Source organism: Chenopodium album, chromosome 23, assembly GCF_948465745.1.
Source record: "Chenopodium album chromosome 23, dcCheAlbu1.1, whole genome shotgun sequence".
In the NCBI taxonomy this organism is placed as follows: domain Eukaryota; kingdom Viridiplantae; phylum Streptophyta; class Magnoliopsida; order Caryophyllales; family Amaranthaceae; genus Chenopodium; species Chenopodium album.
This window is the reverse complement of record NC_137856.1, coordinates 34,934,692-34,958,766: the sequence shown is the minus strand read 5'-3', so window position 1 is coordinate 34,958,766 and position 24,075 is coordinate 34,934,692. Positions and strand designations below refer to the sequence as shown.

Below are 24,075 nucleotides of genomic sequence, written 5' to 3'. Positions count from 1 at the left end.
ATATATATATATAGAGAGAGAGATTTAATAATTCTAGTCCAATATAAGCCAGTCTAAAAAATAAGTATTAATTATTTAATTACTTAATTACTTTCGTTTCTTAATTAATACGAGTACAAATAACAAATTTATTTATCGATATTGTATAAGAAAGTGAATCAATCTAATCCTCGTCAATTCAACTCGATCGATCTATGAGAAAGTGATAGCGATCAATTTCTTCACATTCAAAGCATCATCACTCACAAAAAGTAAACACAAACATCTTGTAACCAAAAAAGTGAGAAAGTATAATTTATCATAATAATAGTAGATAAATACATGTTGTATGTGCCAAGTAGACATACAATTATACAAACATTATCCAAATTGTAAGAACCAAGGTAAAAGACACGTGAACCACCTCTATCTTTTTAATGCAATTATTTTATTATAATTATTTAACCATATAATGATATAATATACCATATGAAATAAAGAGCCAAGTAAAAGAGGTAATATTTTTACGTAACATTTACTCTTGTTACAAGCATATATCTAATTCTATGTATATATGTTTTGTTGATGTCATGGCTTAGGTGCCTTGCAATTTTGCATATTCATCATTTCACGTACATCAACACACGTGAGTTCCATATGGTCGGTATTTACAATAAGTTGCTAATAATAATAATTAAAGAAGTTAGCCAACCTAATTGCTTGTTATGTACGAAGTGATGTGCATATAAAAATATATTAATATTCAATTTGTATGGATTAAAAGGGTAATGGAGTTGGTTTAACAGTTCAACGAATTTAAAAGGCTCAATCTTCATGATCTAAAAACATATGCTTCCAAATAGACTAACCCAAAAAATAAGGTAAACTTGTTTGAATGAAATTGCAATATATTGGTAAACTATGTGTATTGTTGAGGAGGACTTGATGTGGCTTCAAATTTGATCTATGTGTCGATGAGTAGATAAATTAATTAACCAATTCATAGTATTCTATTATGAAATATGACTAGTCATCACACACTAATGGACTAATGGTCACTTCCGTTCTAATAAATTATAAATAGGTCAAATATTAGACTACATTACAGAAGAGTAGTCTAACACTCTAACTACATACAAAACCATCAAGCTAAGGTCAAATCAATTTGGTAATATATGATCCTATATTCCTATCCATCATATATATATATGTTAGTCATCTTTCTTCTTAATAAATATAGAAAACTTAAATCCAACTCAAACGTAATTTAAGCGTGTTCTTCTCTCTTAACGAAATTCCTCCCGGAAAAAAATAAAAAAAAAATAAAAAAAATAAAAAATCCTTGTTTAATAAAAATGATATGGTATTGTATACAGTACATGCAGAGGAAAGATACCCTTTAAATATTGAGTACTAAATTGACATATATACATATATATAATAAGCTAAGGTATTTGAATTAATGGAATTGTGAAAGAAATTAAAAGTATACAATTAACTAAATAATTTTTTTTTGACGGCTAATTAACTAAATAATTAAAAAACCTCAAAGATGGTATTTCTTATTACCTTAAAGAATAATAATCACACATAAATAAAAGTTTCAATAACAAATTAAAAAATTGTATGAAAGATGAAGGAAAGTAAGGAAAATGAGAAAGGGAGAGGAAGCTAATTAAGCTAGCTGATAACTCGCTCATATTACAGACACATAACCTCAAAATCAGCTTGTAATGACAATTAACTTGCGTTTAAGTACTTTCCACATAAAATACAATACTCTCAAAAAATATTTATATATAGTAAACTAATTAAATTATTAAGGCTTTGTTTGGAATTTAACAATTAGAAAATGCCAATTGTTTGATGCCTGAGTTGTAATATATTCTAAAGTGGATTTCCTATTAATTTATTTATGAATGAAATGAATATTATAAGATAAATTGGAGTTTGGGTTGCCTGTTAATTAAGCAACAAATCTTACCCACGCTCAAGTGCTCAACCCATGATCCTAGTTAAGCCCTTAATGATATAACCCATCATTTACAGATAATTAATTACATATCATAGATTGCATGCATGGAATGTTTTATTCCATTTGCTATTAATAGAACCAGATTCTCCTTATAGTTGACTTACTTTTTTAAAATTCATATTTCAACTTTGATCTTATAAAACATACCTATAGCATATATATAAATATAAATGGTTGTTGGGTCATCAAATCTACAATTTATTATTTCCAAATACAATATGAAATCAATGCAATATATCAACGTAGATAGGTAGTTACAAAACTCGATCTTATTTGTATGATTCTCTTGAGACTCAATTCATTGAATATGAAATACTTTGATGATTACATAGTTATTATGTTATATATTTCTAATCATTATGGTGCATAGATATTGAATTCGATCATATTTTTTGAGTATCATCAACTTTTTTTTTTTTTTTTTTTTTTTTTTTGTGGTGTTTCGAGAGCCACAAGGGCGGGGGTGAGAATCGATCCCAAGATCTCCTGGAACCGGGAGGGAAGCTCTAACCACTTGAGCTATCCCTCACTCTCATCATCAACTAAACTTTGGTATCTGCACATAAGTTTGTATTATATTTTAAATTTGTTGATTTTACACGTATAACTGATTTTATCTTGTGCGTGCGTACGTGGTACAACCAAGATCATCTATTTGTATATGTTTATGTAATTCAACAATTTGATTGTGAATCATTTGTAGCCTTTGTAGTAGGATGAACACCTTCATATAAACGTACACAATGTAGCCAATAGTATGATTTTTCAATTACAACATGACTAATGCAACTTAAGCAATCAAACATACATAATGTAAATATCAATGCAACTTATTATTAACAAATGTAAAGATAATATTAGAATAATTTTTTGAGACTTAATTCACTGCATATATAATCACAACAATGGCATGTAATTAATCAAGAAAAATGAAAGATCTTTACCCTAAAACCTAAGAAAATGATCAAATTTAATTTTGAATCCATAGGTTTAGAGAAAAACCAGGGTATGTATGTATAATTAAAATTAATTAGGTTAGCAGCAAAATATAAACAAAGACAGTGCATCTCTTTTGACACATGCACCCCTTATTTATTGGTTGTGTTTGTCTCCTAAATATATTCCTTAATCATTTCGTAGACTATAATGCTGCCGACATTATTAAGTTGCTATCACACTAATTATATTCATTTGTACGTGTTAATATAACTTGTTATATGTTACTTTAAACGGTGATTTTCCTATTCATCATTATGGAACTCATTAATCCACGTACATACCTTTCTTCTTCTTCTAATTCATGGCGTAATTAGTGATTTTAATTGATGATGTTGCCATTGTTTTTGTCACATAATTTTCTGTGGCCAAGGTGTCAAACTTTTCAAACATATTACGTATATTAGTTGAAAGTTAGATTAATTATATTTTATTTGGATTATTTCTACTTTAGTCTTTAAAGTTTTATTTTAGGTGATTGCGATGAAGTAAGCAAATAGTATTTTTTTTTTTTTTTTTTTTTTTTTTTTTTTTTTTTGGGACCGGTATGATATATAACTAATTAACTATTTATAAATGCTACCTCCCTTTGTGTCACTTAATTCTGCTCATCTAATTTTTCACTTATGTGAACGTAATATATAGAGCTATTTACCACTCATGATAGTTGTAAATTGAACTTTGATAATTTTATTTTTCTAAACTTAATTAACCTTGATACAAAAGACTAAATTGATTTTCATGCTAGATTGAAAGTTCGTACTTTCCCAAAATCTCCTAATTTTCCATATACACAGTACATCACTATATTGTGACACATATAAAGTTTTAAACTGTTAATTTGCACCCAAAAAAAAAAAAACATAAAACTTGTAATTATATTTTGGGCTAAATCTTCTTGGGCCAAGTCGTTAAGTACTACATTAAATGACACTTAATAAGCGGCGCCGAAGTTTTAAAGCCCGGTGCAAAATTCTAATCTCTCAACAGTTTGGGCTCAAATTGTGTCAAATTTATCATGATCAGTGGGTCCCAATTGGGTTAGTTGTTTACAGTTTAGACCTAATTTGTTCAATGTTACAATTTCATTTTTCTTATTGACTATTTAAAGGAGGCATTACTTAATTTGTTCACTTATAACATTACAAGTACGGTATGTACATCTTGGTCGTTTTTTCGGTCTTATAAGAATTAAGAAGGCACGTATGTTACTTTAAATCATATTCATGACCTATTGAGAGATGATGTATGTAATCATTGAATTATGTTTACTTCACGTTTCGGTTGCTGTTATAACGCATTATAAATTTACGACTGGTCTCAACAATCCTTATTGCGTTGTACCCCTCCCTTTTAGGTCTCAACCTTTCCGTTCCTCCCCAAAAAATGTCCCTAACTAAATTGATGGGGTGAATTATCATTTTCTTGTTACAAAAGTTCAATGCATTTAGACGTGGACAATGTAAGGAGTTTATAAAGAGTATTTTCTTTTATAACTAAGTATTTGGCCATTTGGGAATATAAACAATAGAGAAAATGGACAAATTTCATGTAAGGTCTTAATCAATCAGCATTAAGGTAGCTAAGGTGGCTTATGTTTGTGAGTAGTTTCAAACTTATTAACATTGAAGTATTGATTAGTCTTTATTATGCAAAGGTGAGTATATAAATTATTTTAATTTATATAAGTCTTTGTCCCAAAAAAAAACACAATTGTGTGAGAGAAGGGTCTATATAAAAACTATAGATTGCTATTGGTGGCTTGGTGCATAGAAACAAAAGATAAGGCAATAATATTATATATATAACAAAATGTAGTGCTATATATATATATGTTTAAATTTTAAAAGGTTAAACATGCTTTTAGTGTGCAATCTACTTTTTGTGAAGACACCATGAGTAATGGAAAATGATATATCCACTAGCTAGTAGCTTTAGCTCCAACAATCTGTTACAAAAATAACTTTTCAAAATTTTATCTTGAAATTAAAAATTAGGCTAATTTAAAGTAGTGTTTGGAGATGTGGAGTACAAAACAAATGTAAGCCACAACTATATATAATATGATGACTAGATGTTCGAGTTTTTAAAATTTAATAATAACGTAATCCAAACTTAAATTAACAATACAAAAAATGTTTCTATATCCTAAAGAAACTTTCTTTTTCTTTTTTTTTTAAATGAAAAAACTAAAATCAACAATTGCATGCAATTGGGGGTGATATTGTTAGGAGATGCTCTAGTGTTCTACCAAACAAGTGTTCAACTATTTTTAGTCATGAACTAAGTACTTGGCAAAGAAAAAAAAATTAAATAAAGACCACACAAAAACTAGTAAATATACCAATACTCCCCTTTTATTACTTCAAGGAAATACCTTATGATATATATTTAAAAATTATGAGTTGAAGTAGAAATTTGCTTGAATTATAGGGTTACCATAAATGGTCACAAACAAAAGAGAGAATTATAAATAAATGAGACAGTCTCACAATATAACTTTTCATTATAAGGGTGATTCTTTTTTTCTTTGTTGATTTCTTACCTTGTTTTTACAAAAAAAATATTTTACGGTAACTTTTAGTATCTCATGATAAGTTATATTATATTATGATTTAGAGCTTATTCTGAGGTCTATAGTTTGAGCAAATGCAGATTGAGAGTACATCATAAGAATCATTACTCGTATTTGTTTTGAATTGTTGTATATGATTTAAATTTTTAATTAGTACAGTAGTAGTAAAGTATGAAGTATAAGTTGTCCTTAATTAGCTAAAAAATGAATTTTTGTTCAAGAATGAAATCTTATGTAAATATGTAATATTATCAATAATATTATGTGGATAGATTTTATAGATAATAGTGCTATACCTATACCTATATGAAGTATATAACATTAGTCTAAGGGCCAGTTCAGTTCACTTCAGATCAGTTCAGCTCTAATCAGTTCAGTTCAGTTCAGTTCAGCTTTTAATTTCCTTCTCTCATAAAATATTCATTTCAGCTATATTCAGTTCAGTTCAGTTCAGCTCCAGTTAATTCAATTCAATTCAGCTCCAATTAGTTCAGTTCATTTCAGTTCAGCTCCAACCAGTTCAGTTCAGTTTAGTTCAGTAACTGTAAAAAGACCCTAAGTTATAACAAACAAAAAAAACAAAATTTTTATGTAAAATAAAATTATATATTTATAAAAAAAATATAGTACTATGATATGTATATTTGATTGATTGATATCTAAAGTACGTAACACGGCCTAATAAGGATAGAAAGAGAATAGGAGGTTGATATTTGATAATGAGAGTGAAAAGGTTGTAGTAGTGGAAGATTGATATTATTGGGGCATTATTTTCCACCAAACAAATTTGCTTGATAATGGTGTCCTTTTTTTTGTTTTTATAATTTTTTGTAATTTTAATTTTTTTATTTTTGAGGGTGTGTTTGTGTGTGTGATGGTGGCGTTACACTGCAAAATGTTTTTATTGCAATCAGAAGAAGTCCCCCCATTTTACAATGTCCACTTCCACTACTTAATAATCTCCCTTTGTCTTCAAGTACGTACAAATAGGCCATAGGGCATAACATTTTACATTTACTACTAGTATAATTATTATTTATCTAACATGTTGTAAATTCTTGTGGCTACTTGTGTACGTTCACTTGATATGTATAGCTTGGCTTCGAGGGAGCAATCGTGTGCTCTTTACCACCTTTTGTTTGTTGTCGGGGATCTGGGTTCAATTTTAAATCTCATTGTTGTTGCAGATAAGAAAAGAGTGACCACTATACATCATGATTATTTCCAGCTAATTTGCTCATTTCCAATACTCTCGTCTTTCTAGATTGAATTCGCATATAATTGAGAAATAATTTTAACCTTGAGTGTGCCTAGCTACATTCCTTACTAAATATACATATAGATACTTGAATGTATAATTAAAATAATTATATATGCATGTACCATAACCTAAGAGAAAGTATTGAGGACATTGTGACATGTGATGAGAATGTGAATGCCATGGCCACCATGCAATGAAATCAATTCAATGATTGATCTGTTGGTAATAGACTGCACGATGATCAGAAAATAGGAAAATTATTAACAATAACATATTATGTAGAAAATTTAATTGAACATTTTATTGGTAGCTAAGGAGTAGTAGGTCCTAGCAAATTAGAATAATCCTCTACAAGTCAATACGAATTGGGGTAAGACTCGATCCCCAACTCAAAGTGCCCCCAAATAGTTATGATCGATCTCATAACCTCGTAAATATTAGATGTACGTAGTAAATTTTTTTCAGATCAGTAAACCTAATTTTGATTGGTAGTTTTATTTCCTTTAACTCTCAAAAGATACACGTATTTAATAAAAAAAATAACCTACGAGTACTCACAGTTGATCAATTTTATATTCGACTTTGTTAAATCTCATTTACCGCACGGACTCTTTCATTAAAAAAAACATTGACAACGATGTCTCAAACTCGTATGTTGTCAATCTTGTCATGGAATTAGATAGTGTAAATTCTAACAAGTTGTTGAGAAATTGAGATAAAAGCCAAAAATAATGGGAGTAAAATATAGATATAGAGGTAGCTAATTAAGCACGCTAACTTATTGGTAGGAGCAGGAGACCAATAGGTATGGTAAGAAAGAATAATGTTTCATATTCCACAAGACAAATTAAAAAAACACAGCCTGTTATTATCTGAAAAAAAAAAAAAAAAAATGGATCGGATACAAAGTTGTGGCTCAGATAGTCAGATGATGATACATGGAATAATAATAATACATTGGATAATTTTATAAAATTGTCTACTCAATAAAACTAGCACTTTCAAAAAATATATACGGAGTACTTTTTTTTGAATGGACATACTTATATTTATCGAATTATCGGATATTATTGTGACCTACTCATTTTTCTAAAGATTGATTGATAATGATTTTTCCGATTTAGCACTTTCATAATAGTATATGGTGTTGATTTCTCTATTCTTTTTGCGCCATCCATGTATTTGATTTGATTGGTTAGGAAGTTGTCTACTTGTATTTCTTATTTTCTTTCTAATTTCAAATTACACTTTCGAAAGAGGATGCACATCGCAATTTATCACATAATATGAAGATAACGGTAGAATACTCTTGTAACGTTGATGTTGACATGTAGATAACAAAGAATGCTAATAATTTAATCTGACATACTTAATATTTGATCTTAAGTTTTAAATACATACCATTTAAGATGATATTAAAATCAATTATATTACTCGTAGTTGATATCTATAATTATTGAATTGGTGAATTTCGTCAGATCAATCAAACTTTATTGCGGACTGCCAAATATGCTCAAAGTCACCAAACCTTGACATATGGCTATAAATTGACTTTAAAATAGCAAGGTGTACAATATAATTGATTCTCCATATTTGTGCTCTATACTTTAATTTGTAGCAATACCTAATGTATATCCTGTCCTTGATGAGTACGTACAATTGTACAAAGTCCTTGTGTTAGGGTCATCTCACAATGAAAGCGGGTGCCACTGCCAGAAGAATGGAATTAGTCATGCATCCCAACTAATTTCTTCCCCTAACAAATTGCAAATACTGACAAATAAATGATAAGTGCTGGCATATTTGGTAATAGTTTAAGCCAGGCCACTCTTAATTTATTGTCCAAAACTTTTCTCCCGATCTTTTACTCTAGCTTCCACCTTTAAATTTGAACACGTAAAATGGTAATAATAAATACGTAATAATTCTTTACCAATTCAACCAAAAAGTTAAGCTAATGATTGAATTTCATAGATTGGTTTAATAATTTGGCCCCGTTCTTTAGAGCTGCTCTGCTCTGCTTTGCTCTGCTGAAATCTGCTCTGCCCTGCTCTGCTCTGCCCTCTGCTTAAAAATAGTTCTTAAAAATAGCTGCTTCAATCTGCTCTGCTCTGCCCTGCTTTGCTCTGCTCTGCTTCAATCTGCTCTCCTCTGCTGAAATCTGCCCAGATGCTCAAAAGAACAGGGCCTTTATCATGCTCCCTCACATGGAATCAATCCTTTTGAGATTAAAATATGGATGCAACATGAGTTTTGTTATGTGGATGTGATTTAAACTCCTAGCCTTCTCATTACGTTGGTTCTTGAAATCATGTCAAATGATTAATTCAACCAAAAACTTGAACTGGTGATGATTGAAGTCTAAGGATTGGTTTTATAATCGATAAATTCTAATCTGTCTTATTAATAATCGAACCATCTTAGGTTAACTCCATCCAGTGCACGTGGAGGAGTTGAAAGTATAATGCTTGAATTGTACCATTTGAGCAGCTAATGCCCATTACGTGGTAATGTGGTATGTATAAGGAAAGATATTCACTGTTAAGCCTATACATAATACATTATTGGTTTTGAAGTTGGAAATCAATTTAGAACAACGTGCAACAAGTTTCATTTATACAATAAATTATAAAAAAAAATTGTATGAATAAGAAGTACTTCGTAAGATGGAAGAATGAAAAAATAAAAGTGGGACTTATAAATAGTCCAAAAATTAAAAGTCATTAGCCAAAAAAAGCAGACATGCAAAACGAATCCTATATCATATCTGCATTGTTTTAAGGTTGCAATTCAATTTTGTGGCAACCTGGCAAGAAACAGTATAGAACTACTACAACGTCTACAAGGGCACACCCAACAACAAGTAAAAGCAAAAATCAATATGATTAAATGAGCTTTTTCCAAGGAGAGCATAAATTATTTTAGGACCACTATAACACTAGGGCAAGGAAAGAAGCCCGAACGTGTACGTGCTAGCTAGCTCTTACATGTTTATGATCGTGATCGACTGTCTAATTAGCTGATACGTCAAAATCTTTATTACATATTTTACGCGTACATAAAATGAATTTTTATTGCACTTAAACGCATGTAAAGGTATTGTATGTCCTACAACTTAATTGCATCGTGACAAACTCTATCCTGTCATGTACACATCCGAGTAGAATTATAGCTGTTGCAATTTAGGTAACAATAATGCACATAAAAGTCGTCAATGACCTTACTCATGCGTTAAAAGCCCTATTTATCAACGTAACTATCCCACACTGCAGATGACACGTCAATTACAATCTGTACCAGCATACGACACTTAATTGCATGCATTACTGAATAAAAAATAGGTACATATTATATACATCGACGACGGGAGATGAATCAAGTGAGGGACCAAATGAATCACCTACAACAGTTTTTTCTAAATTTCTGATACAAAATCTTTGAGGGATGACAGATGATCTCCTAGCCTGCTTGTAACACCCAAACACAAGTACACACAAAATATACAAACCTTGTGAATTTTTGTAGGGGACCTGATTAAAGCAATCTGGACCATTTGATCAAGATCAGATGGTAACCACGCCTTCCAGCTAAGAAGGGGGGTGCATTGGACCACACTTTGTGGGGATACATCTGATTTGATCCCATACATCAAAGCTCTCTGGAAGATGGTTGACAAACACAATCAAGTTCCCTCTCTTTTTTCTTCAATAATTTTTTTTTTTTAAATAAAAATATTATTTATTTTCTTACAAATATTATTATGGACTTTTAAGTCTTTTATGGAGAGACCCAATAAAAATTTGGACCACCCTAAAATATTAACTCACAAAATTTTCAGTTCTATAACACATTTTTCATAGGGTAGGGTGGTCCAATAATATTGTGTGGAGTGTAGCATATGAAGTGGTTTTGAAAATTGGAGTTTGTTAGCAAGATGCAAGTCGAGCCCAGACTTGACTGACAGTCCTTTTTCTTAATGATATTTTTACGGAAAATGTTAAACATAGCCTAACGTAATGTTTAAGCATTATTAAGTAATTTTTCCAATGTAGAACAAGTAAATGTTTCAATTCACGAATAATGCATGATTTTCTCATAAACTATTACTCCTAACTTATTGTATTATTGAGCGGAATATCTTGTATATTTAAAGCTTATATGTATCCCGTTGTTTTGGTGTTCGGCTCTGATGTTGTAGGACTTGAGTAGCCAATGAAGTGGTGACAAGAACAAGTATTGAGTTTGTATTTTTCTACACAAATATGATTGTTTGGGAGGGCATTTGGCATTGAGATTTGGAATATAATCATAAATTGGTTCAGATTGATTTCAGAGCTTTGTCAACATATACTTGGACAAAAATACCAGAATCCCATGCATTCTACTGTTTCAAAATATCAAATTAAACTGCAATTTTATTTTATTTTTTTTCTATTGTGGAGGGGCCAAGGAGGGAAGTCAATATAGGCTAAAAGCCCAAGATTGTAGGAGTATAATGAGCCTTTAAGCCTATTTTGTATGTGGACTTTTGTTTAGATCCAATTCAGCCCAAGTTCAGCTTCCTAATCATGCTGTAGATTTGGCAGCAACAGACCTCACAATGTTGCATGATGATGTAAACTCTGCCTTAGAGTCTTAGAGAAGAGCATGTAAGAGATTTCTTGGACCTGTGACTCCTGTGAGAAACCTCCAAACACGCAGGTTCACGGCCTCATATGTACTGCATACGAGTTAAGAGATATATCTTCAATAACGTATTCTTTCTGTTACATTACAATGCTACACACTTATACCTGTATAGAGTTTTCTCCTATCTACTTGTACTCTAGAGTCAGATACTCAGCTGCTCCATAGTACATGAAGATAAGTATAAGTTTCATGAAGATTGTCTTCATTAGCTAAGTGATAGTTAAGATGTCAGTATATGATAATGTGATCTGCTTAGATGTAACTTATCAGCACTGTTATCAAACGCTGTAGATTTAATCTTTAAACCCTCGCTGAGGAACTTTCAGCAAGTTCATATCAGTGCATTGTTGTGCTTCCATTAGATCATAATTGTCGAAATTTTCCATACTATTTAGGGACTAGATCCCATGAAGAGAATGTGTAATGAGAAATGCAATGGCAAAAGATAAAAATCTTGGAGCTTTAGCTTAAAATTTAGCCCATTTAGCCAATTCAAATAAATACGAAGTAAAAAATTAAAAAAAAAAAAAAAAAAAAAAAAATTAAAAGAAAGGGGAGAAATAGCATGCATCACTGCATCAGCAACTAACTTTGGTTAATGAAAATTAATGAAGGAGAAATACAGTTCTACAATATGAACTGACATGCAAAAGACACCTAAGGACTACATATACAGATTACAGATTGCATTCAGCACATCAGGGAAGCCAAAAATGGGGCTCAACCGCTTATGGTCAGAAGTAATTCGATCCATCTTGATGTTAGGTATGATGGTAATAACAGAGATGTTATACAAAATGCTCAGTTGGATATTCATTCTCAAGTCCATTATAGTCATAATAGAGCCTCTCTCCTTTACGTATATCCCTGTTTGCAATTAGCAAAACTCTGCATTCACCACCGACATCATATCTTACACACTTCAAGTTTTGCTTCTTCTTGCCCTCTCTGCATTAAAAGCAAGTTCAAACTGGTTAATTCAAGTCATTATGCAAGTCTTAATACCGAATCATGTAGTTAAACTGAGTGGAAACAATTTCTGACCGAAGGCTGCAATTTGTTTTCCCAACGGTAAAAATTAATCCTTCAAGAACCCGATTTCCATTGATATTTACTTTCTGTTGTGAAAATAACTCAGTTCAAAATGCTTCCTCCAACCAAAGGTAGCCTGATTAAGTATATTCATTTTCTTTATAGTATGTGACTTGTATTTATGAAGAACTCAAGAAATCAGTAATACTGATTTTCATGTATCTATGTTACATGAACTAGAAAGAAAGACTATGATTAAGAAAGAAAGAGAGCTTACGGACTGTAGTTGTTGATGCCATTGATAATGCGTGCAATGTTACTACGCTTGTCAGGGCAGACAACAAGGCTTTAAGATCTATTACTAGCTGAAAGCAATGTCATCATGCTATCCCTATCATCATTTTCACGGTTCTGGAGGTAATCAACATCTCCAACATATTCTGTGATGATTGTCAAGTCCCTGATGGATCCGTCTGCTTGTACTGTGAACCTGTAATTCTAACAGTTAGTTGATGCTGTTTTTTGCTGTCTTAGTATAATTTTACATTATTTTTTTTTTCTCTTGTAAGAGGGTTCTGCAAGTATAAAATTTATAAAGATCTACTTACCCTTCTTTTGGATAAAAAATAATTAGAAGGGGAGGTCAATTCCCTCTTTCCATCATTTTCTTGCAAAGATGTAAGGTCTCAGTGTCTTCTTTTGACATGACCTAAACCAATTTGAAATACACATTGATCAGGGAAACTACTTATATTACAGCAGTGACAATAATGGCTTCAAACACTGACTGATTAATGTCAAATTCAAGATACTATCATTGCACGATAAACAGGGATCCTAAAAAAGATCTTCACAAGCAGAACACCTAAAGGAAGAAGACTGGCAGAGTATGGCTCAAACTAGCAACAAATACTCTTGCTAGATAAATTTAGATAAGAAAGGTAGATTCTAGGAATTCTACTTTTCTTGCAGTCTGCATCATTGTTTGTTATGCAGTTATGCACTGTGCTGAATTTTTTTTCAACTTGTAAAACCTATATGAGAGCTCAACATGAATTAGTTGTAATTCAGCGTTATTGACCGTATACTTGCCCAATCAAGGAACCAAACCATATCAAACCTAACATACTAGTAAAAGGCTCACATGTTTGGCACCACAACAACATAAATCCAACACACAATGACATCTCTCTTACTAATGCATATCTCATAGATAGATGATTCTGTATGCAACACAAACATGCATGCATCACCTGCATTCCTTTATCCTCAAAAGCAGCACAATTTGCTGTTCTAGGAGCCTTGCCTGGGACATAAGTGAGCTCATTGCTAAATTCTGTCCCAGTTGCCACCAATGCACAAGCTAAAGATGCCATTTGCTCCAATCTCCGATCAGGGTCTTCAGTTAGGTTGAAGGGCAACAATTTTCTGCTCTTTTTAGACACCACAAAGCTACTTGAGCGCTTCCTTCTTTTGAGAGATTCTATAATTAATTTTAAACCTTTAATCAATCAACCACATTCTGTTCCAATAGACAAAAGGGTTGAAAAAATAGAGTGCCATAAAGACCGGTTATAGGCATCTACCTGCCATTGGCTTTTCGTCTTCTACAGGTGACTTTTGGATCCTGAAGAATCAACAATTTTAGTCTGCACCATAGAAAATCCTGCCCAAAGAAAGAGAATTTAGTTTAAGAAAGCTGAAATGCAAACTTCTCACAGCTAAAAACATGACCAAATAAGAGCATCAAACATCACAGCAAGATTAAAGTACAGAAAGAACTACATGAAAATCATCAAACATTTCGCTAAGTAAAATCGTAATGCTAGCAATGATCCAAGCATCCAACCAAAGATGATTTATTAAATCCAAAAATCAATTTTCACAAGCATTGGAACCCTTAATATAAAATCAGCAACCAATACCAATTTTTGACATGCAAAGTACTCAAACTTCTATGATTTAATTTAACAGAAAAAGACATCAGAATGATGCATTGATGATGTAAACTTCTATGCAAATTACTTCCTAATCTTGTGTAGATTTAATTTTACAGAAAAGACCTCAGAGTGATGCATTGTTAATGGAATTCTGCCTAAGAGAAGAGAATGTAAGAGATTTCTTGGACCTGTGACTCCTGCGAAAGTCCTCCAAATATGCAAGTTCACGGCTTAAAGCCTAATATATACCGCATACGAGTTAAGAGTATATTTTAAACACATACACTCTCTGTTTCATTACAATGTTGCACACTCATACCTTTTATAATGAGTACAAGTAGATAGGAAAAACTCTATACATGTAGAAGTGCGTAACATTATAACATAGAGAGATATAAGTTTCATGAAAATTACCATCATTAGCTAAATGATAGGTAAGATGTAATTTATCACATTAGGTTTAATCTTGAAACCCTCACTGAGGAACTTTTATCATGTTTAGCATTGAAAGCAACGTTATTGATCCCGGTCACACACAGTTAAGAAACCATCAAAACTTTTGGATAGTTTTTGTCTGAGACATTTGATATGCATTCATATGCATATCAGCTATTACTGAGACTATGAGATATAGTACTCAAAAAAGGAGAAAATACATGACTTGGTTATTCAAGATTTTGCAACTGATCACTGAAGAGAACATGAAGAAAACCTACTCAGATAGGCAACAGAAAACAACTGTATAATACTCGGTTTTATATTCAAATTATTGTTCGAATGAAATAATGACTGCAATTATGAATTGTATAGCTCCACTTTCTCTGATAGACAGCAAAAAGAGTTCCGTAAAGTAAGCGGTTTATGCATTGTGCCATATTTATTTGACATCATTTACTCATGTTGTTAATTTGTTTCAAGGCAGAAGCAAATTCCCAATAAAACTTTGAAGGTGATGATCAGGGATAGAAATGGCAATACCTGTAGAAAAACGCAGGCAGTAAAATAGTTTTGCAGATAAGCACATCATACACACTTATATTATCATCAGAAACTAACTGCATTCTCGTATCTGAAGGTTCTGCATATTGAAAAGGCAAGGAAGGTAAGGTGAAGTTGAGGGGATGTTAGTAAAAGAGAATGTGTTTTAAAGAGACAAGAGTAAGTGGTGTTGAGTACTTACTTGGGTTGACACAACAGAGAACAGTAAGCAGATAATTAAGCATCAGGTGTAGGACTAGAAAGGCGTATGTCTACATAACTACTTAAGGGATATGTTAAATACTTAAATGTAAGGCCAGTATTCCCCAGTTGGATTCTGATTAGAAAGTCGTATGTTTATGTAAGGGATATGTTGAATGTATGGCCAATACTCCCCAGTTGGATTCTCACACCGGCACTTCTCTGTGAGCACTGCAGAGCATTTACTAATTGTGAGTGACTTAAAGTTGGAGAGATTGCTTATCTGATGCGGTAGGGATTCCAGTCTGGGGCATTCCCATATATAGAAGCTTGTGAGGGACCTCAGGCTATCAATCCACTCTGGTATAGCCTTGAGTTGTTTACAGTTATCGATGTGCAGGTATTCAAGACTGAAAAGGTATTGAATCTCATCAGGGAGAACTTCTATCTCGGGATTACCTGAAAATTGCAAACAACGGAGGTTGGGAAAGCAAGTATTCAGGGGGGTTAGTGTTTGTTGTTGACACAATGGTAGAGACACTCTTTTTTTTTTTGAAAGAAATGGTAGAGACACTCTTGAATTGTGCTTAATATAGAGACGCTCAAGAGAAGCAAAGCCCGGCCCCTTGGCTATTGCAATTGCCAACTCTATGCTGTCTGTTGACAGGGCCTTCAATTTAGGAAATGCAGGCCTCCATTCAGTGAGTTGATTCTGATATTGAACATCATGGTGCTGTCTTAAATCGTGGTCTCCCCTCGACGACATATTCCACCATCCCTTCAACTTGGGAATGCCCTTAAGCCGAAATGTTTCTATGCTGGGGAATAAGGACTCAGGAGTAGAGGCTTCGTCATCAGCATTATTGCTTCTACTACTAGTATACTCCTCTATGTACTCCACATTATCTAAGCCCTCAAGAAATAGGTCTTTCAAATAAGGGAGCCTTCCCAAGTGACAAAGGTATCTGCAGCTTTGACAATTTAATATCTTGATTTGAATCAAATTTGGAAGCCTGCAATGGAGATTATCATTTATCATCCAGCTTGGTAATCTCTCCCCACCATAACCCTGTATCTTTAGATATCTTAGGTTGGCATGGGGTTGAAGGCCTTCTAGCACCGTCTCATCTTCTTTTGTGCTATCCCAAAAATCAATAGACAAGTCTATGAGCTTCTCTTTTCTTCTCAAGTTTGCCATCCTAGCTCCCGACACTATATCTTTTGGCTGCTTACACACCTGGATACTCAACTCTCCCTTCAGATTGTTGAGGTGCTTAAGGTCTTCCAACCCACCTACATCATTGGCCTCAAATTTTCTTCGCGGACTTTTCTCACTGACTACAAATAGGCTTAATGTTTGAAGATCTGTCAGATTTCCCAACCCCTTAGGCATATGGGTCAATTCCAAACACTCACTTAACTGAAGATATCTAAGCTTCACCAACTTGCTCATGTCCTTCGGCAACTCTTTAAGGTTAATACACGAATACAATTGAAGTGATAGTAGATTCACCAGCTGCACGACTGAGTTAGGTAGTTTAGCTATAGCAGTTTCTGACAAGTCAAGATGTCGCAAGCAGATTAGCTCACCTAGCGATGTTGGTAACTTCTTTATCCATATCCCGTGTAGGTCCAATACCTTCAAACACTGAAATCTTGAAAGCATCACTTTATGACAGATGAACCAGTTCCTCGTTGTTAAGTTTGTTTCCCTAGATACCACAAGGAAGGACTCGAGGTATTTAATTTTGGAGAGCGAGGAAAGGACATTCCACGATGAGTCCACTACATTGCCAACAGACACATGATGAACTCTTTCATCAAATTCTACAGTGTTTGAATCAACCATCTTACACTTATGTCCTGCGAGCATGACAACAGCATCATGCATCACATCATGCATCTTTAAGCCATCACTTCTTTGGAAAAAGCCACAGTTTAGCAAGCCGAGCATACATGCTTCCCCTGCTTCTTCAAAGCTTTGGTTCTTAAATTGTGGCTCTACGTAACCCAAACAAATCCAGAGACGAATCATTTCATCTTCATCATATTCAAACCCCTTTGGAAATAAAGCACAGCAAGCAACACAAAGCTTCAGCTTTGCATCTAGTTGGTCATAGCTAAGTTTAAGTGTATGCATAATGTCACGCCCATAGGTAGAGAAATTTGCAAGCTGATCATTTCTAAAGGCCTCCCATTCCTTCAGTGTAATTTTTCCTGCTAAGAGGCCGCCAATACTCCTTATAACAAGAGGCACATTAGGACACATCTTTGCAATCTCTTTCCCAATAGCCTTCACACCCGGCTCTTGTAACTGTGTAAAAGCAATCCGTTCAAAGAGTAGCCAAGAGTTGTATTCTGTTAAATCCCCGAGCATGTAAGGACTGGTGGAGTCCATTGTTGCAGCAACTTTCTGATCGCGTGTGGTAATGAGAACTCTACTCCCATAGGCACCAACTGCAAGCAATTTCTTTAATTCTATCCAAATTAGCCTCAAAGCTCCATTGTTCCAAATATTATCCAGAACAAGCAGAAACTTCTTTCCAGCAATTGCTTCAAGGAAGTGATGGTACAACTGATCTATATCACAGCTGCGAGGCATTTCATCCATAACAGATGCTAAGATCTTCTCCAGCACCTCTTTAACACAAAATCCCTTAGTTGCATCAACCCAAAACCGAACATCAAAACAGCATTTCACCCTTTCATCATGGTACACATAGCGAGCCAATGTCGTTTTCCCAACTCCACCAATCCCAACAATAGATGCAACGGAGAGGGTCTCTGAAGCAATGAAGTTGTTAGAAAGCCTGCTTATGATGGTGTTCCTTTCTTTATCTCTCCCAATGACTACATCAGAGATAATGTGAGACCCAGCTGCTTGAACACTTCCTGCCTGTGTTTGTTGTGCAGGTAGTACACTAACAATGCTACCAAACCGAGCATGGTCTCTTGCAATGGATTCTAGTTTCTTCCCTATATCCTTGATATTCCGAGCATCTCTAAATCGAGCAATAAGCTGGTTTGATGTAGAAAAGAACAAGCGTGCCTCTTTCATGAACCTACTTCCACCCACGACTTTTTTATTCTTGGATTTAACTGCTTTTACATCCAAGAAGTTCACCAACCTGTTAAGCTCCCAGCTGAGCTTCTCGAGCACATCTTGCTGAACATGGCTGTGCTCTTGCATTAAGTCTGCATCAAGGAGCGCAGCTTGAACGATGGTCCTTGTTTCCTGAAGCCTTTTCACTTCAGACTCGAGGTTCACAATTGACTTGATCTCTTGATAACTTCGGGAAACCAATGTCTTCACAGCAAGTTCAATGACTGCAGTCTCAATGGCTTCACCCATCTTACTCTCTGTTTGGTCTCCTTTTTCTTGCAGATTGATAGTCATAATAAGTAAAATATTGTTATTTATCATAAATACAATATATTATTGGAATAAATGTCATATTTTTATAGATTTTACTACGAAGTTATATATAATTAAAGATATTAATAGTCGAAGTTATGATAAAATGAAAATGTGTCAATACAATTCTACCTATTACAATTCGTCATATATAGTCCATATTACGATTATAAATGCAGTCTCTATGGTATATCAAAGTGTAGAATTGTATATCTTCTTCATGCTACAAATTTATTTATATTTCACATGATATATATGAATTACACAATCAAAATTTTTAAATTTTAACCAAATGAATTAAAACAAAAAACAAAAAAACAAAAAACAGAAAGAGTAAGTTCATCGGATAAGTTTAGCCAAATGATATAAATTCAGATAATATTTTTTCAGATAAAGTAATATAATCCAAACAAAGACTAAGTATTACTACATAGGATTGGATTTGAAAAGAAAAGGAAAAAAAAAAAATCACATAACCGTCAAGTTTATGATATTTACATTTTTCAGTCCAGTCATGTACTATAAATAAATATATAAAATTAGGATCTGGTGACTTGGTGAGAAGTTGAGAAGTGAGAACCATACCTTAAAATGAGACTAAAGAACTAATTTGAGCTGTTAGGTCATCATAATCAGACGATCATGGTTCTTGTGTCATTATATGAATGAAAAGTTAGAGTGAGGGGTAGCTCAAGTGGGTAGAGTTTCTCTCCCGATTCCAGGTGATTCTGGGATCAATTCTCACCCCCGCCCTTGTGGCTCTCTAAACACCAAAAAAAAATTATATGAATGAAAAGTTATATAACTTAAATAGTTTTTGGTCTTAAAGATATATAAATCTATCATTATTGAAGCAATTTCATGATTATTAAAGTGTTTAATTCATTAAAAGCAACAAATAACAAGTTAAAATTTGCAAATATATAAAAGCTACTTCTACAGTTCTACCTAAATACTGCCATCAATTTTAGATTTTTAAAAAAAACACTTACATGTAAGAGCGAATTTTTGCAAAGAGTGCAGACTGCAGAAAAGAGGAACTGTATATCAAGGAAGCAGCAGTTGCTGGTTTTAGACCTGGATAATTAAGAATTCAGAATTGATTTTGCCATCTTTTGTGGATGAAACTTCGTCAAATTGGTAGAGTTGACTTACATGTCACATCAGTACATGTCGCCCACCGTAGACTTGTATAATACACCATATTGACTTGATTAGTACATACATGTCACCTATAGTACTTTGATATTCTCTCTGTTTTGTGTATGGAATTGATCTCAATTTTCAAACGAGAAATGCAACCTTAAGATTGTCAAAACTTATGTAACTTTTTTTTGGAGCTTTAGCTTAATTTAGCTCATTTACAATTTTATTTTTTTAAAAAAGGATAAAAAAAAATACTGTAGTATGCATCGGCAATTAACTTTGATCATTAGAATTTGCTCAAGAAGAAATACAATTCTACATTATGAAGTATGAACTGACATGCAGAAGACACCGAAGGACTACGTATACAGCTTACAGATTGTACTCGGCATATCAGGGAAGCCAAAAATGGGGCTCAACCGCTCAAGGTCAGAAGTAATTCAATCCATCTCTATGTTTAGGTATGATAGTAACAAGGGAGATGTTATACAAAATGCTCAGTTGGGTATTCATTCTCAAGTCCATTATAGTCATAATAGAGCCTCTCTCCTTTACGTATATCCCTATTTGCAATTAGCAAAACTCTACATTCACCACCGACATCATATCTTACACACTTCAAGTTCTGCTTCTTCTTCCCCTCCCTGCATTAAAAACAAGTACAAACTGGTTACTCAAGCCATTATACAAGTCTTAATACCAAATCATATAGTTGAACTAAGTGGAAACGGTTTTTGAATGAAGGCTGCAGTAATTGGGAGGGAAGCAAAATCCTTTCTAGGATACCGGCTTCTCCCAAGGGCGAAATTTAGTTTCTGTCAGGAACTCCATTCGATATTCACTCTCCGTTGAGAAAAAAAACTCAGTTCAAAATATTTTCCTTCAACCAACTGACTAAGTGACTTCATTTTACAGTAGGCGATTTGTATATATGAAAAATACAGTTAATTAGAATTGCTTATTTACAATATGTACATGTATATATGAAGAATACAGTTCAAGAAGGGCCGCAATTAAGAAAAAGAAGAGAGCTTACGGAGTGTAGTTGTTGATGCCATTGATAAAGCGTGCAATGTTGCTGCGCTTGTCAGGGCAGACTACGAGGCTTTGTGAAGGATTACTAGCTGAAAGTAATGTCATAATGCTATCCCCATCATCACTTTCACGGTTCCGTAGGTAATCAACATCTCCAACATATTCTGTGATAATTGTCAAGTCCCTAATGGATTTATCTGCCTGTACAGTGAACCTGTTTGATTAAATATCAACTGTTAGTTGATCCTGCTTTTCTGCCCCGGTGTGCAAGTCTAAAATTTTAACAGGTCTACTTACCCTTCTTTAGTGTCAAAGACAACTAGAAGGGGAGGCCAATCCCCTCTTTCCATCATTTTCTTGCACAGATGCAAGGTTTCGGTGTCTTCTTTTGACATGACCTAAACCAATTGGAAATTCACATTGATCAGGGAAACCACTTAGATTACAACAATGATAACAATGGCAGCAAAACCATGCTTGATTAATGTCAAGCGTAAGAATCTACCATGTTAAGATATCAAACAAGTAAATATGTACGTATGAACTATCCTACAAAAGATCCTTACTGGCTGAACAACTATAGGGATCAGACTGGCAATATGTACTTGGATGGTTCTCACAATTAGACTTTAAGAGTTTTAAGGCCTACTGATGCCCAAACCTGGAACAAAAACTCTTGCCTAATAAATTTAGATGAGAATGCTATAGGATTTCAGTCTGCATATCATTGTTTGTTATGCACTGAGTTGAAGTATCACTAGATTTAGTTCAACTTGGGAAACATATACCAGAACTCAACATGAATTAGTTGTAGTTCATGCACTATTAACCGAATACTTGACCATCAATGAAATGAAACATATCAAACCTGACATACTAGTAAAAAGCTCACATGTCTGGCACCATAACAACATGAATTCAACAAACAATGACATTTCTCTTACTAATGCATATCTCATAGATTATTTAATTTGCAATAGTACATAAAAAAAATGAACAGCCAGCATCCATGCATTACCTGCATTCCTCCATCCTCTAAAGCAGCACAATTTGCTGATCTAGGAGCCATGCCTGGGACATAAGTGAGCTCATTGCTAAATTCTGTCCCAGTTGCCATCAACGCAGTAGCTAAAGATGCCATCTGCTCCAATCTCCGATTAGGATCTTCAGTTGGGTTGAAGGGCAACAATTTCCTGCTCTTTTTTGACACCACAAAGCTACTCGAGCGCTTCTTTCTTTTGCGAGAATCTATAATCAATTAGAAAACTTTTATAATCAGTCACCACATTCTATACCAATAGACATAAGGGTTGAAAAATGGAGTGCTAGAAAGACCGGTTTTAGGCATCTACCTGCCATTGGCTTTTCGTCTTCTACAGGTGACTTTTGTATTCTGAAGAAGTCAACAATTTTAGTCTGCACCAAAGGAAATGCTGCCCAAAGGAAGAGAACTCAGTATAAGAAGCTGAAATGCAAACTTGTTACAACTAAAAACATGTTCCAACAAGAGCATCAAACATCACAGTAAGAAAATCTAAAGTTCAGCATAAACAACATAAAAATCATCGAACATTTGGATGAGCAAAACCGTAATGCTAGCAACTATCCAACAAAAGACAATTAATAAATCCGACAATCGATTTTCACAAGCATTGGAACCCTTTACAGGATCGTCAACCAATTTTTTTTTTTGACATGCAAAGTATTCAACTTCTAACATTTGCAATATGTCATACCTCACAACATTTCCCAGCAATGCACTACTCAAACCCCACACCAATTTGAAGCAATAAACCCTTTCATTCACATTCTCCTCCAAATTTAGACCAATTCTTAAAATAGGACAAACCCTAATTTCATCATTTTTTTACAATGTTTTGCTGTTGCACCACATCAACAAAACCCAAAAATAAATCAACTATCAACTAATTATAACCTAATTAAAGCAAACCCCAGAAGAACAGGACAATAGATAAACATGCAAATCCAACAAACTTCACTAATCAACAATTACTTCAGATCCAAACCCCACAAATTTCTAGCTGAATGTAATGTAAAATGGCGATTCATAATGAGAAAACAAAAACCCACAAAATATCAGATAAAATTAATGCAAAATAAAGAGAACCCAGAAACATACTCTTGAGCTTCTTGCCACCAGAACAAATTGGGCAAAACCAGGAACCTTTAGGAACAGCAACAAGAATGGGTTTAAGACAATACAAATGGTACCCTTTATCGCAACCGTCGCAGAGCAATAAATCAGGAGCATTCTTCCCAGATCCACACTCTTCGCAGCTCACATCCTCAAAGTCTAAATCTGACTCTGACTCGGATTCAGATTCTGGTGATGGTGAAGGGGGTTTATAGACGGGTTCTGGAGCTCGGGTTCTTCGTCGAAGAGCTACGGAAGCCATGGAATTGGAGGAGAGAGAAAGTAGAAAAGGGGAGAACAGTGAAGTTGCTGGTGTTGTTGGGGGTATAAGAGGGGGGTGAAGGTGTTGGCGGGAGATTGTTTTGGTTTGGCGGTATATTCGTGAGAGAATTTTGGCGGTAATGGTGCTTTTGACTTTTGAGAAGAGGACTGTTGAGCATCTGAATTGGGCAAATAAGTTTGTCCAATCAGGATCTGTTCAGTTCAGTTTCAATAAGTTAAGTTAAATTCTTATCTTAATGTCATTCTCTCATAAAATATTTCTGCTCTAATCAGTTCAATTCAGTCAATCAAAACAAGTCCCAAGTGTATCATTTGAAGCCTTTTGTTTGGTGTATCTGGGTATGAAACCCAAATCT

General features: G+C 33.7%; 3 protein-coding genes across 5 annotated transcripts; all 3 read right to left on the bottom strand.

The window, feature by feature from the left end:
• Positions 1–12,092: 12,092 nt before the first annotated feature.
• LOC145608381 (disease resistance protein RGA2-like) lies at positions 12,093–20,176 on the bottom strand. Of its 3 annotated transcripts, none has more exons than XM_081663992.1 (9): positions 20,094–20,176; positions 19,687–19,864; positions 15,688–19,064; positions 15,486–15,585; positions 14,154–14,233; positions 13,821–14,050; positions 13,176–13,276; positions 12,845–13,057; positions 12,093–12,483 (listed from the first exon to the last, which is right to left on the bottom strand). In XM_081663992.1, the coding sequence occupies exon 3, from the start codon at positions 19,036–19,038 to the stop codon at positions 15,790–15,792; it is 3,249 nt and encodes a 1,082-aa protein (XP_081520118.1). In that variant the 5' UTR covers positions 19,039–19,064; positions 19,687–19,864; positions 20,094–20,176; the 3' UTR covers positions 12,093–12,483; positions 12,845–13,057; positions 13,176–13,276; positions 13,821–14,050; positions 14,154–14,233; positions 15,486–15,585; positions 15,688–15,789. The 3 variants fall into 3 exon arrangements, with proteins under 3 accessions (XP_081520118.1, XP_081520120.1, XP_081520119.1); XM_081663994.1 differs by having other exon boundaries at positions 13,874–14,050; XM_081663993.1 differs by having other exon boundaries at positions 15,688–19,058.
• On the bottom strand, positions 13,211–15,568 carry LOC145607474 (histone-lysine N-methyltransferase ATXR6-like). The gene is made up of 4 exons (XM_081663114.1): positions 15,486–15,568; positions 14,154–14,194; positions 13,821–14,050; positions 13,211–13,276 (listed from the first exon to the last, which is right to left on the bottom strand). Exons 1-4 carry the CDS (start codon positions 15,566–15,568, stop codon positions 13,211–13,213), a joined length of 420 nt encoding a protein of 139 aa, XP_081519240.1.
• Positions 20,177–20,591: 415 nt separating the features above from the next.
• Positions 20,592–23,783, bottom strand: LOC145608382 (histone-lysine N-methyltransferase ATXR6-like). Its single transcript, XM_081663995.1, has 6 exons — positions 23,423–23,783; positions 22,635–22,715; positions 22,301–22,530; positions 21,580–21,680; positions 21,284–21,496; positions 20,592–20,891 (listed from the first exon to the last, which is right to left on the bottom strand). The coding sequence occupies exons 1-6, from the start codon at positions 23,697–23,699 to the stop codon at positions 20,732–20,734; spliced, it is 1,062 nt and encodes a 353-aa protein (XP_081520121.1). The 5' UTR covers positions 23,700–23,783; the 3' UTR covers positions 20,592–20,731.
• Between the last annotated feature and the right edge of the window lie 292 nt (positions 23,784–24,075).

What these genes read in the sequence shown, in the direction of transcription:
- LOC145607474 (XM_081663114.1), bottom strand. Translation starts at nt 15,568, where the DNA reads ATGCAGTTAGTTTCTGATGATAATATAAGTGTGTATGATGTGCTTATC. An exon ending in AGACGAAAAGCCAATGGCAG is followed by an intron (nt 14,051 to 14,153) that starts GTAGATGCCTAT and finishes AATTAATTATAG; the next exon opens with AATCTCTCAAAAGAAGGAAG. An exon ending in TTGAGGATAAAGGAATGCAG is followed by an intron (nt 13,277 to 13,820) that starts GTGATGCATGCA and finishes AAATTGGTTTAG; the next exon opens with GTCATGTCAAAAGAAGACAC.
- LOC145608381 (XM_081663992.1), bottom strand. Translation starts at nt 19,038, where the DNA reads ATGGGTGAAGCCATTGAGACTGCAGTCATTGAACTTGCTGTGAAGACA.
- LOC145608382 (XM_081663995.1), bottom strand. Translation starts at nt 23,699, where the DNA reads ATGGCTTCCGTAGCTCTTCGACGAAGAACCCGAGCTCCAGAACCCGTC. An exon ending in AGACGAAAAGCCAATGGCAG is followed by an intron (nt 22,531 to 22,634) that starts GTAGATGCCTAA and finishes AATTGATTATAG; the next exon opens with ATTCTCGCAAAAGAAAGAAG. An exon ending in GTCTTTGACACTAAAGAAGG is followed by an intron (nt 21,497 to 21,579) that starts GTAAGTAGACCT and finishes TTAATCAAACAG; the next exon opens with GTTCACTGTACAGGCAGATA.